The sequence below is a fragment of the Ranitomeya variabilis genome, chromosome 2 (assembly GCF_051348905.1).
Source record: "Ranitomeya variabilis isolate aRanVar5 chromosome 2, aRanVar5.hap1, whole genome shotgun sequence".
NCBI classification, from domain to species: domain Eukaryota; kingdom Metazoa; phylum Chordata; class Amphibia; order Anura; family Dendrobatidae; genus Ranitomeya; species Ranitomeya variabilis.
In genome coordinates, this window is record NC_135233.1 from 262,494,390 (window position 1) to 262,514,124 (window position 19,735).

The window sequence follows — 19,735 nt, forward strand, 5'->3', positions numbered from 1 at the left end:
TATAGCTGCAAATCTTCTGACCTACTGCTTCTTTACATGCAGGAAGAAACTCCTTTGTTCCTTGCTGCAAGAGAAGGAAGCTATGAAACAGCCAAAGTGCTTCTGGATCACTACGCAAACCGAGACATCACTGACCACATGGACCGGCTTCCACGTGACATTGCACAAGAGCGTATGCACCACGATATTGTTCGATTATTGGATGACTATAACCTTGTGAGGAGTCCACAGCTTCACAATGGTCCCATGGGAGCTTCAACTTTATCCCCCATCTGCTCTCCTAATGGTTATATTGGAAACATGAAGGCAGCAGTGCAAGGGAAGAAAGCTCGAAAGCCAAGTGCCAAAGCTTCTGGGTGCAAAGAGTCTAAAGACCTTAAAACCAGGAGGAAAAAGTGTCAAGATGGCAAGGGTGGGGTGCTAGACAACAACAGCTCAGGTGTCCTCTCCCCCGTCGACTCACTGGAGTCTCCTCATGGCTACCTGTCGGATGTGTCATCTCCTCCACTGATGACTTCCCCATTCCAGCAGTCTCCATCAATGCCTCTCAGCCACCTCAACAATATGCCTGATACCCACATCAGCATGAATCACATGAATATGTCTGCCAAGCAAGAAATGGTTGGTGGTAGTAACCAAATGGGATTTGAGTCTATGACACCCCGTCTCGCTCATCTCTCGGTATCAAACCCGAGCACTATTCTGAACGGAGGCACCATGCAGTTTACAGTGGGTGGTTCAGTGATGAATGGCCAGTGCGACTGGCTGAGGCTGCAGAATGGGATGGTCCCCAACCAGTACAATCCCATGAGAACTAGTCTCCAGCAGGGTGGCCATCAGCAAACTGCAGCAGCCCTCCAGCACAGCTTGATGTCCTCTTTGCATAATGGGTTGCCAACCACCACTCTCTCACCGATGATGACCTATCAGGCTATTCCCAACACAAGGTTGTCCGGACAAACTCATCTTCTGCAAGCTCAGCAAATTCAGCAGATGCAGCAACAAAACCTGCAACTCCAGCAACAAAATATGCAACAGCAGCAGCAACACAATGCAACTTCTGCATCTACCACCCACATTGGTGCACCCTTCTGTGCAAACGACATGGCACAATCAGACATGCAGCAATTGACGAGTAACAGCCTGCGTTCGTTAATTCCCCAGGACACCCAAATCTTAACGGGCTCTTTGCCAACCACTCTTACTCAATCTATGTCAACCACCCAGTTCCTAACACCACCCTCACAGCACAGTTACTCCTCTCCCATAGACAATACCCCAAGCCACCAGTTACAGGTCCCGGACCACCCTTTCTTAACCCCATCTCCTGAATCGCCAGACCAATGGTCAAGCTCGTCCCCTCATTCAAATATATCTGATTGGTCTGAGGGTATATCGAGTCCTCCGACAAATATACAGCCCCAACATAACCACATTCCCGAGGCTTTCAAATAGACTCTACTAAAGAATAGCCATAAAGCAAGGCCTGGGCCAATATCTGATGCTGATACAGACTATGAAAGGAAAACTTTTTATACAATTTTATACTTTAAAGTCAAGAACATTTTTTTTTTATTTATTTGAGAACTTTTTAGTGCTGACCTAAACCTTAACACTGCCCCTTTTTATTTATGTTTTCTGGATGAACTTTGTCTTTTATTTTATTCTCTTTTTTTTATACCGGTATGTCTGCCTTAAAGTATAGGTATAGATGTCTATTGTGTGATGACAGATATTGTATTGAATATGGTATTTATTTTCTCCACTGCTCATGTCACCATCTATTGGAAAGAACAAAACACTTTATCCCCTCACTGGCAAAACATTGTACATTAAGGTGTAAAAAAAAAAAATATATATATATATATATTAGTGTGTGCAGCTTGTGGGGCCAAAGAACCCTCATCTGAGACAGTCTGCAGTATTATGGTCTATTCTTGAATGTGCTTCGCACATTTAAACACTCAAATTATTGACGACTGTCGCACGGAAAATGTTTGTTTTTAATGCCCCCAAACTGTTTTCTTTTTTTAATGGTAGAATATGCTATTTAGTTGTATTGATATCCCACCCAGTTACATGTTATAATAGTTTTTGGTCAGTTTTTATACATTTGATATATTTTGTCCCAGAGCCATTGTTCCCACAAATCGTGAACAGCGCCTTGGAGAAATAAACATAAAAAAGTTATTCTTTGGTACAAGCCTGTGGCATCTCTAAGCTTTGTATATAGACATTAGACCCATACTGTGGATTTTGTTTAAAAAGTCTACGTGAATATCCCTTGAGGAAAACGCGCTCGCTGCGGTTCTACGCCGTGAACTCTAATCTTACAAAGACATTTCGGCAAAGGACGCTCTTATGAGCACACGACTGTAGAACGGTGAATTACGAGGTTGTCCTCCACTGTAAAAAGCGTATTGAGAGTAAAGTAGCTGGAGAGATTAACTCTTTTAGTCCCTTTTTATATGCGGATTAATACCGGGAGCATCTGATATCATCTTGTAAAGAGAATTGGGGGAAAAAAGGTCTAGAATGTAGTGACAAATATTGTATCTATCTACACGCAAACTTGTAGTTTGGAAATAATGATGTATTTTTTTTTACGGCTTTGTAAGCAAACAGTTTTGTTATAATAAATCTTATTAAAAAAAATGTGATTTCTTAAAAACACATGGGAGATGGGGAGGGGGACATAAAGCTGAATCTCCCAGCACTCCCTGCTTCTTTGTTTGTGCAGACATTATCAGTCATCTGTATAAAGTATCAGTATCTGTACGAGTCATGTGTACAGTGGGGAAAATAAGTATTTGATACACTGCTGATTTTGCAAGTTTTCCGACCTATAAAGAATGGAGAGGTCTGTAATTTTTATCGTAGGTACACCAAGTCAAATGTGAGGGGCAGAATCTAAAATTAAAAACCAGAAAATCACATTGTATGATTTTTACATAAATTTCATGAAGTACGTAGTTGATCACCTACCAACCAGCAAGAATTCTGGCTCTCAGACTTGTTAGTTTTTCTTTAATCCCTTAGTGATGGAGCTAAATTTTTTTGAAATCTGACCATCATTTTGAATTAATGCAAAGTGACATGGCTGGAATGAAAAAATATATATTTTTACCCCCGAAATGTCGGTAACTTCTGAACAGATTACTACAGCCAGCAGACTCTGAGGCCATTATTTGGTCGTGAACTGCCATGGCAAACATCAGGACCACACAATTATGTTCTCGGGATGCCGATGGGGATCAAGAGGAAGTCCCCACACTCTGTTAACCATTTATGTGATGTAGTCACTATTGACAACAGCAGCTAAAGGGCTAAACAGATATGGACGGTGCCAACACTGATGGTGGCTAATACAGCAAGTTGTCAGCTATAGTGTACAGTCGACAGCTGCTGGATTGTCTCCTCTAGGGCGATGCTAGTCTCTTATATCTCAGGTCACTAAAAAGACGTATTGGCAGTCATTAAGGGGTTAAGAAGCCCTCCTACTCTGCACTCATTATCTGTATTAATTGCACCTGTCTGAACTCATTTATTTGTATAAAAGACACCTGTCCACACAATCACATTCCCACCTATCCATCAGACCAAAGAGCTGTCTAAGGACAAAATTGTAGACCTGCACAAGGCTGGGATGGTCTCCAGGACAATAGGTTTGGTGAGAAGGCAATAACTGTTGGCACAATTATTAGAAAATGGAAGAAACAAAAGATGACTGTCAATCTTACTAGGTTTGGGGCTCCGTGCAAGATTTTGCCTCAACCCAATACTACATGGGAGGACCTGGTCAATGACCCGAAGAGAGCTGGGACCACAGTCTCAAACATTACCATTAGTAACACACTACGTTGTCCTGGATGAAAATCCTGCAGGGCACACAACGTCTCCCTGATCATGCCAGCACATGTCCAGGCCTGTTTGAAGTTCGCCATTGACCATGTAGTTGATCCAGAGGAGGCTTAGGAAGGTCATGTGGTCAGATGAGACCCAAAAAAACCGTTTTGGTCTCAAATCCACTCGCCATGATTAGAGGAAGACGCAACATGAGTAAAACGCCAATAACACCATCCCAACAGTCATCATACTTTGTGGGTACTTTTTTTCTGCAAATTGGATAAGATGACTGCATTGTATTTAAGGGAGTATGGATAGGGCCATGTATCGCAAGATTTTTGCTAACAACTTCATTCCCACAGTAAGAGCATTGAAGCTGGGTTTTCCAGCATGACAATGACCCAAAACACAGCCAAGGCAACCGTAAGAAGCATTTCAAGCTTCTGGAGTGGCTTTAGCCAGTCTTATCCAGGCCAGTACACTAGGAGATGTGGAGGAGGCCGTAGGAGGGCAACAACCCAGCAGCAGGACCGCTACCTCAGCCTTTGTGCAAGGAGGAGCACTGCCAGAGCCCTGCAAAATGACTTCCAGCAGGCCACAAATGTGCATGTGTCTGCACAAACGGTTAGAAACCGACTCCATGAGGATGGTCTGAGTGCCCGACTTCCACAGATGGGGGTTGTGCTCCCAGCCCAACACCGTGCAGGACGATTGGCATTTGCCACAGATCTCCAGGATTGGCAAATTCGCCACTGGCGCCCTGTGCTCTTCACAGATGAAAGCAGGTTCACACGGAGAGCGATCTGCCTGCAACATCCTTCAGCATGACCGCTTTGGCAGTGGGTCAGTAATGGTGTGGGGTGGCATTTCTTTGGAGAGCCGCACAGCCCTCCAGTTCCTCCTAATGCTGGACCATGCCAGACCTCATGTGGCTGGAGTATGTCAGCAATTCCTGCAAGATGAAGGCATTGAAGCTATGGTCTGGCCCGCCCGTTCACCAGACCTGAATCCGATTGAACACATCTGGAACATCATGTCACGCACCATCCACCAACGTCATATAGCACCACAGACTGTCCAGGAGTTGGCGGATGCCTTAGTCCACGTCTGGGAGGAGATCCCTCAGGAGACCATCTGCCGCCTCATCAGGAGCATGCCCAGGCATTATAGGGAGATCACACGGGCACATGGAGGCAACACACACACAACTGAACATCATTTCTTTGTCTTGAGGCATTTCCACTGAAGTTGGATCAGCCTGTAATTTGATTTTCCACTTTGATTTTCAGCATCATTCCAAATCCAGACCTCCATGGGATATTCATTTTGATTTACATTGATCATTTTTATGTTTTATTGTTCTCAGCACATTTCACTATGTACTTAATAAAGATTTGCAACTGAAATATTTCTTCCAGTAATATCTAGGATGTGGGATTTTAGTGTTCCCTTTATTTTTTTGTGCAGTGTATAATACAGGATGTAACTCAGGATCAGTACAGGATAAGTAATAACGTATTTACACAGTGACTGCACCAGCAGAATATTGAGTGCAGCTCTGGAGTATAATACAGCATGTAACTCCGGATTAGTACAGGTTTAGTAATGCATGTACACAGTGACTGCGCCAGCAGAATAGTACATGCAGCTTGAGTATAACACAGAATGTAACCAGGGCTGGCGTTAGGGGCAGGCAGACCAGGCAGCCGACTAGAGCCCCAGCACCTCCAGGGCTCACAGCTGCAGAGGGGCCCAACGCTGTCGCCACCCCCCCCCCATCACGCATTCAACTAACAGGCATCACAGATGCTGATACAGTTGAAAGCAGTGATGGAGGAGAGAGCTTCATGTGACGCTACCTCTCTCATCACTCCCCCTCTGCCTCCGCGTGTCAGCAGTGGAGCTGATGAGACGCTCTGCAGAAGTCAGAGCAGCAAGGGGACAAGGAGGAGAGGTATTTGTGTGTGTCTGCTGCACGATACTGTGTGGGGGGACTGCACTATACTGTGTGTGTTTGTGGGGGGCCGCTGAATTATACTGTGTGTGTAGTGGGCTGCATTATGCTCTATGAGATGCTCTGCAGAAGCCAGAGCAGCAGGACAAGGAGGAGAGGTATGTGTGTGTGTGTGTGTGTGTCTCCTGCACCATACTGTGTTGTGTGTGTATCGACTGCATTAGACTGTGTGTGGGGCTGCACTATTCTGTGAATGTGGGGGATGCACTATACACTCAACCATGTAGACGGACATGTGGTGCGTCTCTTCAGACCGCAGCATGTCTATTTATCTTGCAGAGATGTGAGTCTACGCAAGGTAAATTTCACCTATGCAATGTATTGGACACGGTGAATCCACACGGTTCAGTGACCACATGCGGATTCACCTGCATTCAATAGGCGGCAGTGGACATGTGCTGCTCCCAAAACGCTCCCAATTACTGAACATGTGCACCTACCCTAGAGAGGCCGGGAAACAAGCGTCGAACGACTTCAATATTGTCGATCACGCTCGTTTACCGGCCTGAACTTAGCGCTTGTAAATACAACAGAAAAGTTTGTGTGATGGTGCAATATGTGACCATTTGGGGCCCCACTTTAAACTTTTGCCCAGTGCCCCACTTTGTGTAAAACCGACCCTGGATGTAAAGGCCCCGTCTCACATAGCGATTTACCAACGATCACGACCAGCGATACGACTTGGCCGTGATCGTTGGTAAGTCGCTGTGTGGTCGCTGGGGAGCTGTCACACAGACAGCTCTCTCCAGCGACCAACGATCAGGGGAACGACTTCGGCATCGTTGAAACTGTCTTCAACGATGCCGAAGTCCCCCTGCAGCCCCCGGGTAACCAGGGTAAACATCGGGTTACTAAGCGCAGGGCCGCGCTTAGTAACCCGATGTTTACCCTGGTTACCAAAAAAACCAAACAGTACATACTCGCCTTTCGGTGTCCCTTGCCGTCTGCTTCCTGCTCTGACTGAGCCGCCGTACAGTGAGAGCAGAGCGCAGCGGTGACGTCACTGCTGTGATCTGCTCTCACTTTACGGCCGGCAGTCAGTCAGAGCAGGAAGCAGACGGCAAGGGACCTGACGGACATCAGATGGTGAGCATGTGCTGTTTGGTTTTTTTTACATTTACGATGGTAACCAGGGTAAACATCGGGTTACTAAGCGCGGCCCTGCGCTTAGTAACCCGATGTTTACCCTGGTTACCAGTGAAGACATCGCTGGATCGGTGTCACACACCGATTCAGCGATGTCAGCGGGACCTCAACGACCAAAAAAAGGTCCAGGCCATTCCGACACGACCAGCGATCTCGCAGCAGGGGCCTGATTGCTGGTACGTGTCACACATAGCGAGATCGCTACTGAGGTCGCTGTTGCGTCACAAAACTAGTGACTCAGCAGCGATCTCGCTAGCGATCTCGCTATGTGAGACGGGGCCTTTACTCAGGATCAGTACAGGTTTAGTAATGTATGTACACAGAGACTGCACCAGCAGAATAGTGAGTGCAGCTCTGGAATATAATACAGCATGTACCTCAGGATCAGTACAGGATAAGTAATGTCATGTCAGTAAGGTCTTATTTCATATGGTTTTTACATCTTCAGGGGGAGAGTCTTTGTGAAGTTGGTATTATATTCTGCACTTGCTGCATACTTTTTACAGTTTTGTTGTGTTGACCGTTCGTTGCTCACTGACCACTTCCTGCTCTTTGGTCGATGGGGTGAGCGATGGGTTGGGATTTAATTTTTTACAGCACTAATAAGCTTTCTAAGCAGAGTTGTTTTATGTCAGATTTATATCTATTGCTCTTGCAAAACATTAAGAAATCCATGCCTTTCTATACATCCATTAAGAGCAAATTCTGATCTATTTTTTTGCTTACGGGATGTGACAACTGTTTGTGGGGGCCATCAGTGACCTGGAGCCCCCAGCTCCCTGCCCCAAGCTGTGAGTTTTGCCTGGCTGGTTATCAAAAATACAAGGGATCCCACGCCGGATTTTTTATTTATGGCACAGGCAGCGGGTTATGAATACTCCCATAAACTGCTGCCTGAACTCACTGTTATTAGCAGCAGCAGGTGTAGGCTGATGTTAATAATAGTCCCATCAGCCGCTGCCATCAGGTGAATATAACTCATCTTTCTCCTCTGCTCATGCTGATCGCCGGCAGAACACGGGAGAATTATGAGAGCCGTCTTCGGCACCGAGGAACAGCGCTTACTGTACCGCTGCTTCTCAGGTGCATGTGGTTCTGATGCAGCACACGGGCGCCACATGTGTGCTGCAAGTATTACACAGACACTGACATCTCCGGTACCGTTGTTTTCCGGTAATGGAAAAAAAAATGGATGAGTGAAATCGGCCTAAAGTGCAGTTATTAAACTGCATGCAATCATTCCAGCTGTTAAGCACTGTTAACTCTACCCTGCTCCTGGACAAATGGGGCTAAATCTCCTTGCAGGGATGCAACAAAGTTTATACCATGTGATTCATTACATGTATGATGTGCTTTCGCCCTCTAGTGGCCCCAGTTAGCTCTGCACTTCTACCAGGAACCAAGGATGATCCTGTTGCGATTTGATGGTGTGTGATGTAAGAATCAGCATATGAGTCCTGCTGATGCCCTGGATGCAGCTGTAATACAAAAGGCCATCAGCTGCATGTAGTGTTTCAGGAGAAGAGTGTGTTGATCTTGTGGGAGAAAATGACCTGGCTGTTGAAGTTATCCAGAAAGCCTGATGTAGTAAAGGTGGGTCACCCTCACACCCATGTCATGTAGACAAAGCATCTGGCCTCATGTAATTGCTGAATTTGCCTTTTACGTTCAGCCCTTTTGCCCCCCCCCCCCCTCCCCCAAAGTATTACACTGGGAGCAATAGGGCCATAAGTATCACTTCCGGCCCCTTCCCCAGTGTATAACCTCCAGCCCCCCGCCATACCATCAGTCTTTACTAATATGACAGAATAACCGGTGGTGCAGAGCTCACTGATATCAGCAGGTCTTGTACTACCGTAGTAGCCACCAGGGGGAACATGACATAATTATTCGCCTGATTCTTCCCCCCATTGCCTATGAGTGATATTAGTAAGAGGTGGAAAGAACCACAGCAACTCAGCCACAAACTCGACACCATGTAGCATTAGGGTATGTGCACACGCTGCGGATCCGCAGCTGCGGGTCCGCAGCAGTTTCCCATGAGTTTACATTACAATGTAAACCTATGGGAAACAAAAAACGCTGTGCACATGCTGCGGAAAAAAACGCGCTGAAATGCAGCTGTTTACATTCCGCAGCATGTCACTTCTTTCTGCGGTTTCCGCAGCGGCTTTACACCTGCTCCAATAGAAAACCGCAGTGAAATCCGCCGAAAAACCGCGGTAAATTAGCGACAAATCTGCAGCAAAAACGCAGCGTTTTTGCCCTGCAGATTCATCAATTCCGCTGCGGAAAAATCCGCAGAGGACCATTAGATGTGTGCACATAGCCTTACAGAGCGGGGGGCCGAGAGCTGAGGAGCAGAGCATAGAAAAGTCACCAAAGCTCTGCTGACCCCATGACATCAGAGTCCAGACCTCCTCTGGGATTAACATTAGCACAAACACTGCGCCCCCGCCAGGAGCTGCATGCAGCCGAACATCACCAAGCACAAGGCCGAGCATCAAATGGAGAGATGTGAAGCCGCCACCCCTGGACTCTGGAGGAAATGCATTCTGTGTAGTGGTGAGTCACATTTCTCTATCAGCGTATGATGGACAAGTCGGGGTTTGGTGAAGGTTAGGAGAACATTACCCGCCCGACTACATTTTGCCTGCTGCTCAGTTTGGTGGAAGAGGGATATTGCTTTGCGGTATTATCAGGGATTTGCCCCGGCCGCTTAGTTCCAGTGATGGGAAATCTTAATCTTCAGCCCAAAACATTGTGAACAATTATAGCTTCTGGTTTTGTGGGAACATCTGATAGAAGGCCCTGTTACCCATAACTATGCCCTGTGCACAAGCTCCATACTGACATGAAGGGTGGAAGATTATGAGCGGACGCACAGAGTCTGGACCTCAGGCCATCCAAGAATGGAGACTGTGAGCCCGCCCCCCCTCCCCCCCAACATCAGGGTCTCACCTCACAAATGCTCTTCTGCTTGAAGTGCATTTCTGTCCCCACAAACACCTCTAGGATCTTGTAGAAAACCTTCACAGAAGAGTGGGGGGACCTGCGATATCTGCAGATGGAGACTCTATATTTCGTGATTCCTTAGATTCCTCTGAACACGGCCACAGTCGCTGACTATAAAATGACGGAGCCCGGAGGAAGCAGACGGTGACCACCATTATACCCAATATCAGTGAAAACGGCCCCATCACTGGACTAATGGAGGTTGTGACTACAGAGATGAGGATGGCTTTGGTAAATCACCAGCTGCCATCTTTACTTTCCACAGAAGTGCAATTTTTTGTGTTTGTTACAGGTTTAACAAAAATCAAAATTCACAATAATAAAATACAATGCAGTGGGGTGCCCTGGTGAGGATACACTTAAAGAGAATCTGTCACCCCAAAATTCGCTTATAAGAGGTGGCCACCGGCATCAGGGGCTTATCTGCAGCATTCTGCAGTACTTTGCTCTGCCCTCAACAGGATAGATAAAGTACGTCTGCGAAGGAGCCGCGGCAGGAAGAAAAGAAGAGGACGTCATGGCACCGGACCCGGACCGCAGTGGGACCGCCCCTGGGTGAGTATAATATAACCTGTTTTTCTTATCTTTCAGGTGACATCGGAGGGGGGGGGCTTATCTACAGCATTACAGAATGCTGTAGATAAGCCCCTGATGGCGGTGGCCGCAGCTTACAGGCAAAATTTTGGGTGACAGATTCCCTTTAAAAGCAGCTACAAAAAATTAATACAACTGGCACGAAAATGGACATCAATGTGGGCACCGAAGGGAGTTATTGAAAGGGTTAAATTACTTTGGGCCACTGATTTAAGGGTATGTGCACACGCTGCGGATTTTGCTGCGGATCCGAAGCGTTTCCGCAGCTGCGAGTCCGCAGCAGTTTCCCATGAGTTTACATTACAATGTAAACCTATGGGAAACAGAAAACGCTGTGCCCATGCTGCGGAAAAAACTGCGCGGAAACGCAGCGGTTTACATTCCGCAGCATGTCACTTCTTTCTGAGGATTCCGCAGCAGTTTTACACCTGCTCCGTTCCACATGTGTAAAACCGCAGTGAAATCCGCAATAAATCTGCAGCAAAAACGCAGCGTTTTTGCACTTCAGATTTATCAATTCCGCTGCGGAAAAATCGCACATAGTCTTACAATGCAGACACAAAGATATTGAAGTCCCGCATCTAATTCATTTGAATAAGTAACTGGTGCCGGCGCCAGGGACGTCAGGCTTGTGAGTGCCGGCGCCAGGGACGTCAGGCTTGTGACCGCAAGTATGTGATTTGAAAACATGCAGTCACGTGCTGCATAAATGGAAGAGGCCGTAATCAATTCAAGTGCATAAAGCGAGGCCGGACACGTCTTGTCAGAATGTGGCCGCAAGTATGCAAATCACTTACTGGCACCGGCACTGGAAAATTATCACAGTGAGCAGTACGAGTGATGGGAGGATTCACAAATCTGTAGTCACATGAAGTAGTTTAAGACCAGACAACCCCTTTAGCCCTTAAAACAAACTAGTGGGCTATTTTCGCACTTTCATGCCAGATCTGATGCCCAGAACTAATTTGGACCAGGCTGCAGTGACCTAAGTTTGATGCGGGGCATAACTATCTATGTAATCGTGGTGTGAGATCAGTGGCGCAAAGTCATTTAACCCCTTAAAAACACCAGTTACTTATTCAAATCTGGGAGAATTGGCTTTTTACCCACTATGATGCAAGTTCTCATGCCCAGAACGCATTTAGGAGCCAGGCTGCAGTGACCTTATTTTGATGCGGGATACCACTATTTTTGTCATAGTCATGTGAGACCAGTGGCCCAAAGTCATTTAACCCTTTAGAAAAACAAGTTACTTATTCAGATCTGGGGAAATTTACTATTTGGCAACTTAAATGTCAGCTCTAATGCCCAAAACAGTTGAGCCAGGCTGGAGTGACCTGAATTGGATGCGTAATATACAAGAAATGACGTGCACTCTGAATTAAATGAGGAAGGTGCTGGTTGAACTTGGAGAGATCCAGACCATTCAAAAATTGAAGAAAACAACCGCACCGTAGCTGAGCTACTGTCTGTATCACTGTGGTGTTCCTATTAAAAGACTTTTCACATTCATGATGCAAATATACAAATTGAGTGCGGTTGTTTTCTTCAATTTTTGAATTGGATGCGTGGCATGTAATGTGAATTCAGTGGCCCAAAGTCATTTAACCCCTTGTAATGTGACTGCCGGACACATAATAGATGGGAGATACGTATCACAGAGGTGCATGTCCTCTGTGATATAAACCTGGAGTAATGCTCTAGTACACATAGTACTAAGAGGGGTTAATCGGCCATGTTAGGACGAGGTGTTATTGTGAGCAGCCGATGAGTTAGGGTGGAATGGCTGCTTAAGATATCTTCACCCCTGGGTGTGGTTTACATTGTAAAATGGGACGTGTTTATCACACACATGGTTCTGTGTGTGGAGGTGTGTAGACCTCCAGCACTGAGTGCCTTTACTAAAGGACTAAGAAGTTGAACTCTAACTCAAGCAGACAACCCCGCATTATTGTATGGACTTTTTACTTTATGTTTCACTTTGTGAAGGGTTTTATTTTAGTTTTCCTGTGATGTGGTTTATGAGGACTGAAATAAACCAGCCGGACTTTTAACCCCTTTCTGACAGATGATGTACTATTCCGTCGAGGTGGTATGGGCCCGTATGACCACCGACGGGATAGTACGTCTAACGCGATCAGCCGCGCTCACGGGGGGAGTGCGGCCGATTGGGGCCAGGTGTCAGCTGACTATCGCAGGTCATGGACCGCTCCTGGCACATTAACCCCCAGAACACTGCAATTAAACATGATCGCAGCGTTCCGGCGGCACAGGGAAGCATCGTGCAGGGAGGGGGCTCCCTGTGTGCTTCCGAGATCCTCGGAGCAACGCGATCAGGTCCCCGATCAAAAATGGCCACAGGGGGCCATCCGGGTCCTGCAGGGAGGTGGCTTGCAGGCGCCTGCTCAGAGCAGGCGCCGGCAAGCCTCCCTGCAGTGCCTGTCAGATCGCTGATCTGACACAGTGCACTGCAAAATGTCAGATCAGCGATCTGACACTATAGTATGATGTCCCCCCTGGGGCAATGTTACAAAGTAAAAAAAATCTACGGTATATTTACACGTGTAAAAAAAAAAAATCCTAAAAGAAAAAAAAAATATTGTTCCAATAAATACATTTCTTTGTCTAAATAAAAAAAAAAAAACAATAAAAGTACACATATTTAGTATCACTGCATCCATAACGACCCGACCTATAAAACTGTCCACTAGTTAACCCCTTCAGTGATCACCGTAAAAAAAAAAGAGGCAAAAAACAACGCTTTATTATCATACCGCCAAACAAAAAGTGGAATAACACGTGATCAAAAAGAGGGATATAAAAAAAATGGTACCGCTGAAAACGTCTTCTTGTCCCGCAAAAAAACGAGCTGCCATACAGCGTTATCAGTGAAAAAATATAGTCCTCAGAATAAAGCGATGCAAAAATAATTTTTTATATAAAATTGATTTTATCGTATAAAAGCGCCAAATGATATAAAAGAGGTATCGCTGTAATCGTACTGACCCGAAGAATCAAACTGTTTTATCAATTTTATCAAACATGGAACGGTATAAACCCCCCCTCAAAAGAAATTCACGAATTGCTGGTTTTTGTTCATTCTGCCTCACAAAAATCAGAATAAAATGCGATCAAAAAAGTCACGTTCCCGAAAATGGTACCAATAAAAACGTCAACTCGTCCCACAAAAAACAAGACCTCACATGACTCTGTGGACCAAAATATGAAAAAATTATAGCTCTCAAAATGTGGAGACGCAAAAACTATTTTTTGCAATAAAAAGTGTCTTTTAGTGTGTGACGGCTGCCAATCATAAAAATCCGCTAAAAAACCCGCTATAAAAGTAAATCAAACCCCCCTTCATCATCCCCTTAGTTTGGGAAATATAATAAAATTTTTAAAATGTATTTATTTCCATTTTCCCATTAGGGTTAGGGTTGGGGCTAAAGTTAGGGTTAGGGCTACAGTTAGGGTTGGGGCAACAGTTAGGGTTAGGGTTGGGGCTAAAGTTAGGGTTAGGATTACATTTACGGTTGGGATTAGGGGTGGGTCAGGGTTAGGGGTGTGGTTAGGGTTATGGTTGGGATTAGGGTTAGGGGTGTGTTGGAGTTAGGGGTGTGGTTAGGGTTGAGATTAGAGGTGTGTTGGGGTTAGGGATGTGGTTGGGATTAGGGTTAGGGGCATGTTCGGGTTAGGGGTGTGGTTAGGGTTGGGATTAGGATTAGGGGTGTGTTTGGGTTAGGGTTTCAATTAGAAATGGGGGGTTTCCACTGTTTAGGCACATCAGGGGCTCTCCAAACGCGACATGGCGTCCGATCTCAATTCCAGCCAATTCTGCGTTGAAAAAGTAAAACAGTGATCCTTGCCTTCCGAGTTCTCCCGTGCACTAAAACAGGGGTTTACCCCAACATATGGGGTATCAGCGTACTCAGGACAAATTGGACAACAACTTTTGGGGTGAAGTTTCTCCTGTTACCCTTGGGAAAATACAAAACTGGGGGCTAAAAAATAATTTTTGTGGAAAAAAAATAATTTTTATTTTCACGGCTCTGCGTTATAAACTGCAGTGAAACACTTGGGGGTTCAAAATTCTCACAACACATCTAGATACGTTCCTTGGGGGGGTCTAGTTTCCAATATGGGGTCACTTGTGGGGGGGTTTCTACTGTTCAGGTACATCAGGGGCTCTGCAAGCACAATGTGACGCCTGCAGACCATTCCATCTAAGTTTGCATTCCAAACGCCGCTCCTTCCCTCCAAGCTCTGCCATGCACCCAAACAGTAGTTTTCTCCCACAATTGGGGTATCAGTGTACTCAGGACAAATTGGACAACAACTTTTGGGGTCCAATTTCTCCTTTTACCCTTGGGAAAATACAAAACTGGGGGCTAGAAAATAATTTTTGTGGAAAAAAAAGAATTTATATTTTCACGGCTCTGCGTTATAAACTGTAGTGAAACACTTGGTGGTTCAAAGTGCTCACCACACATCTAGATAAGTTCCTTAGTGGGTCTACTATCCAAAATGGTGTCACTTGTGTGGGGTTTCAATGTTTAGGCACATCAGGGGCTCTCCAAACGCAACATGGCGTCCCATCTCAATTCCAGTAAATTTTACATTGGAAAGTCAAACGGCGCTCCTTCCCTTCCGAGCTCTGCCATGCGCCCAAACAGTGGTTTACCCCCACATATGGGGTATCAGCGTACTCAGGACAAATTGCACAACAAATTTCGGGGTCCAATTTCTTCTGTTACCCTTGGGAAAATAAAAAATTGGGGATGAAAAGATTATTTTTGTGAAAAAATATGATTTTTTATTTTTACAGCTCTACAATATAAACTTCTGTGAAGCACTTGGTGTGTCAAAGTGCTCAACACATATCGATAAGTTCCTTAGGGGGTCTACTTTCCAAAATGGTGTCACTTATGGGGGGTTTCAATGTTTAGGCACATCAGGGGCTCTCCAAATGCGATATGGCGTCCCATCTCAATTCCAGTCAATTTTGCATTGAAAAGTCAAACAGTGCTCCTTTCCTTCCGAGCTCTGCCATGCGCCCAAACAGTGGTTTACCCCCACATATGGGGTATCAGCGTAGTCAGGACAAATTGCACAACAACTTTTGGGGTCCAATTTCTCCTGTTAATCTTGGTAAAATAAAACAAATTGAAGCTAAAGTAAATTTTTTGTGAAAAAAAGTTAAATGTTCATTTTATTTTTTTAAAACATTCCAAAATTCCCGTGAAACACCTGAGGGGTTAATACACTTCTTGAATGTGGTTTTGAGCACCTTGAGGGGTGCAGTCTTTAGAATGGCGTCACACTTGGGTATTTTCTATCATATAGACCCCTCAAAGTGACTTCAAATGTGATGTGGTCCCTGAAAAAAAATAGTGTTGTAAAAATGAGAAATTGCTGGCCAATTTTTAACCCTTATAACTCCCTAACAAAAAAAAAAATTTGGTTCCAAAATTGTGCTGATGTAAAGTAGACATGTGGGAAATGTTACTTACTAAGTATTTTGTGTGACATAACTCTGTGATTTAAGGGCATAAAAATTCAAAGTTGGAAAATTGCGAAATTTTAAAAATTGTCGCCAAATTTCCATTTTTTTTTCACAAATAAACGCAGGTAATATCAAAGAAATTTTTACCACTAACATGAAGTACAATATGTCACGAGAAAATAGTGTCAAAATCACTGGGATCCGTTGAAGCGTTCCAGAGTTGTAACCTCATAAAGGGACAGTGGTCAGAATTGTAAAAATTGGCCCGGTCATTAAAGGGAACCTGTCACCTGAATTTGGCGGGACCAGTTTTAGGTCATATGGGCGGGGTTTTCAGGTGTTTGATTCACCCTTTCCTTACCCGCTGGCTGCATGCTGGCCGCAGTATTGGATTGAAGTTCATTCTCTGTCCTCCTGAGTCCTGAGTACACGCCTGCGTAAGGCAATATTGCCTTGCGCAGGTGTGTACTCCGGAGGACAGAGAATGAACTTCAATCCAATATTGCGGCCAGCATGCAGCCAGCGGGTAAGGAAAGGGTGAATCAAACACCCGAAAATCCCGCCCATATGACCCAAAACTGGTCCCGCCAAATTCAGGTGACAGGTTCCCTTTAATGTGCAAACCACCCTTGGGGGTAAAGGGGTTAAACAGGAATGGTTCCTATGAAGCTCATGTTGCTCCCGAATAGGATTTTCTACCAAATGTAACAATGTGGATAGCATTCCCAGGGAACACGTGTGACTTAACCTTCTTTCACACTTGCGTCGGTACGGGTCCGTCGCTAAGCTTTGGCCTGACGTACGTTGTGAAAATTTGGCACGATGTGGGCAGAAAATGCAGTTTTTCAACGCATCCACTGCCCATTCTAAAGTCCGGGGCGGAGTTCCATCCGCGCATGCGCGGTAGGAAATGGCGGACGTGACGTACGAAAAAACGTTCCCTTGAATGTTTTTTCGTGCCGACGGTCCGCCAAAACACGACGCATCCAGTGCACGACGGACCCGACGTATGGCCATAAAGTCATGATTTGTCGGCAATACAAGTCTATGGGCACAAAACGCATCCTGCGGGCACATTTGCAGGATCTGTTTTTTCCCCAAAACGACGCATTGCGACAGATGTCACACGACGCAAGTGTGAAAGAAGCCTAACAGAAGTACTGCATGTCTTGGGTGAAAGTGGCTATAAGCCAGGGAGCAATGTCAGACAGATTGTAGGACCTAATTAAACACCTGGTACAAACCCAACAACAACACCTGGCACAACAAGAGACAAATAAACTGTCTATGAAACAGCTCCAGCAGCAGCAACAGTTCCAGCAACAGCAGCAGCCCTCCTACTCCTAAGACAGGATTGTATCTATGTCGCCTCGCAATCCATTTGAATACTATAAGCCCCCAGAGTCCGGTCAAGCCAGTGTGCTTGTCCAGTGCCCCAAGTGCTATGCCCCCTCTCGGCAAAAGCCAGTGCCACCAATGAATATCATGCCTGCACTGGATGGGACTAACATGACTGACCTCCAACTCCTCCCCTGACACATTCCAAATGGATACAGCAGTAAGTCTTACACTACCATTCGAGACTCACTAGAACAGATACTATGTCAAGATGGGCAGCTCAACTCAACTCCTGCAGCTTTCCCACAGCACTCTACCAGATTTTTACCACCAGACCTCACACCCCAGTCTAGGGGACCAGATACTGTAGAGCCCCAGGGAGGGTGTGGCGTCCCTGGAATCCTAGTGACATGATGGCTATGATGAGTAGAATGCCAGACCCTGAAATTCAAAGGTGTAGAAGCAACAAATGCCCTGAATAACAAGGCAAAAACCCGGTCTAGAGCCCCTCTTATGTATCACCAGACCCGACAGGAGACCAGACCAGGCAAGGATGAAGAAACGTCAGAGGTCGGAATTGTGGAAAGCCTGGACACGTAAAGAGAAACTGTAGGCTCCCTCCTAGACTTGGAGCAGAGCATTATACCCCCCTTCCCCTTCTCCAGCAGGGGAGTCAGGGTCTCACTAGGAAAATGGAAAACCATAGTCAGTACCTGCGTGTGTAATGTCTCTCAGTAATTTTGGTCCCACACCCATTATCCCCATTTCAATTGCCCATACCTTTTCTCATTGGCACTGGTGCAGCCAAATCAGTAGTGGGCACTGGGCAGGAAAGTTTTAGGTGTCAGGTGCCTTTCCATGCAGTCTCTTCCTTGTGTTGAGGTAGAAGGAAAAACCATATACAATCAACTGACATGCCCCATTAAAGTTTCGTTCAAACCAATCAGTCCACCCTTAGTTGACTCCTAGTCAGTGACACCACTCCTGTGAATTTTCTTGGTGCTGACCTGCTGCAGAAGATACGTGCCAACACACAGTATCTGGAGGATGGTACTGTGCTACTCTCTGGTACCCCAAACAATGAGGTTTGCCTAATGGCTGCTTTGCCTAGTGGCTGTTTGTCACAGTATACTCCAAAGAGGAAACCGCCCAGTTTCTATCTGCTATACCAGAAAACCTCTGGTTCAAAGGGCTAGCAGATGTAAGCCGCCTGTCTGTGCCCCCAGAGAGTTGATCTAAAGAACAGAGCCCCTTTGCAGACAAGCTTCAATACGTATTGAGCATGGCACGAGCAGATGCAATATCCAAGACAGTGAAGGAGTTTTTAGAAAAAGGGGTTATTGTTAAAATTACATCACCATGCAGTACCCCACTGTTCCCAGTCAAGAAAAAGGTAGAGAAAGGTCAGCCTGCCCAGTACCACATGGTCCATGACTTGCGGGCCACTGTTCTCAATACGGTCATTGTGCCAAACCTGCATATCCTATTGCCACTGATTTCTCACATGGCCACCCACCCATTTCACGGTCACTGAATTATCCAATGCTTTCTTCGCATATACCACTCCACCCTGATTCTTGGTATGTGTTTGCCTTCACACACCAGAGCAAACATTACGCCTGGGTGGTACTCCTCCAAGGTGCTCAATCGCCCAACCAATGCATGGCACCATGTCTTCAGTCCTAGAGGACCATATGACCAGGTAGTCCTTTTCCAGTATATTGATGACTTACACCTTTGCTGCCCCAGTAAAGAGGAATGTATTGAAAACACGCTGTCCCTCCTACAGTTCCTTGCAGACAGTGGCTGCAAAGCTTCTAAAAGGAAACTCCAGTTTTGCTGTACAACTGTCACATTTTTGGGCCACTGTATTTTTGCAAGACTAAAGCAAAGATCTCAATCTGAGCATGCACCGACCCCAGCGGCCATTTTCCACCGCATCGTAGCAATGGAGCAGCGGAGGCCACCGCATCGTAGCAATGGTGCTGCGGAGGCCTCTGGGCTTTGAAAAAAATGCCGGTGGTGCGCCCCAGCTCTGCCGCCGCTGCACAGAGCACCGCTGCCGCCCAAGCATAGAGCACCGCTGCCGCCCCAGCACAGAGCACCGCTGCCGCCCCAGCACAGAGCACTGCTGTAGCCCCAGCACAGAGCACTGCTGCAGCCCCAGCACAGAGCACTGCTGCAGCCCCAGCACAGAGCACCGCCGCAGCCCCAGCACAAAGCGCCGCCGCTGCACAGAGCACCGCCGCTGCACAGAGCACCGCTGCCGCAGCATTTCT

The 19,735-nt window shown here is 46.1% G+C and overlaps 1 protein-coding gene across 1 annotated transcript in view; it reads left to right on the forward strand.

The window, feature by feature from the left end:
- Positions 1 to 3,113, forward strand: part of NOTCH1 (notch receptor 1) — a 46,517-nt gene extending 43,404 nt beyond the window's left edge. Inside the window, exon 34 of the mRNA XM_077284797.1 lies at positions 43 to 3,113. Coding sequence (XP_077140912.1) covers positions 43 to 1,455 — 1,413 coding nt within the window. The 3' untranslated portion in view covers positions 1,456 to 3,113. The remainder of the gene's footprint in view (positions 1 to 42) is intronic.
- The last annotated feature ends 16,622 nt before the right edge of the window (positions 3,114 to 19,735 follow it).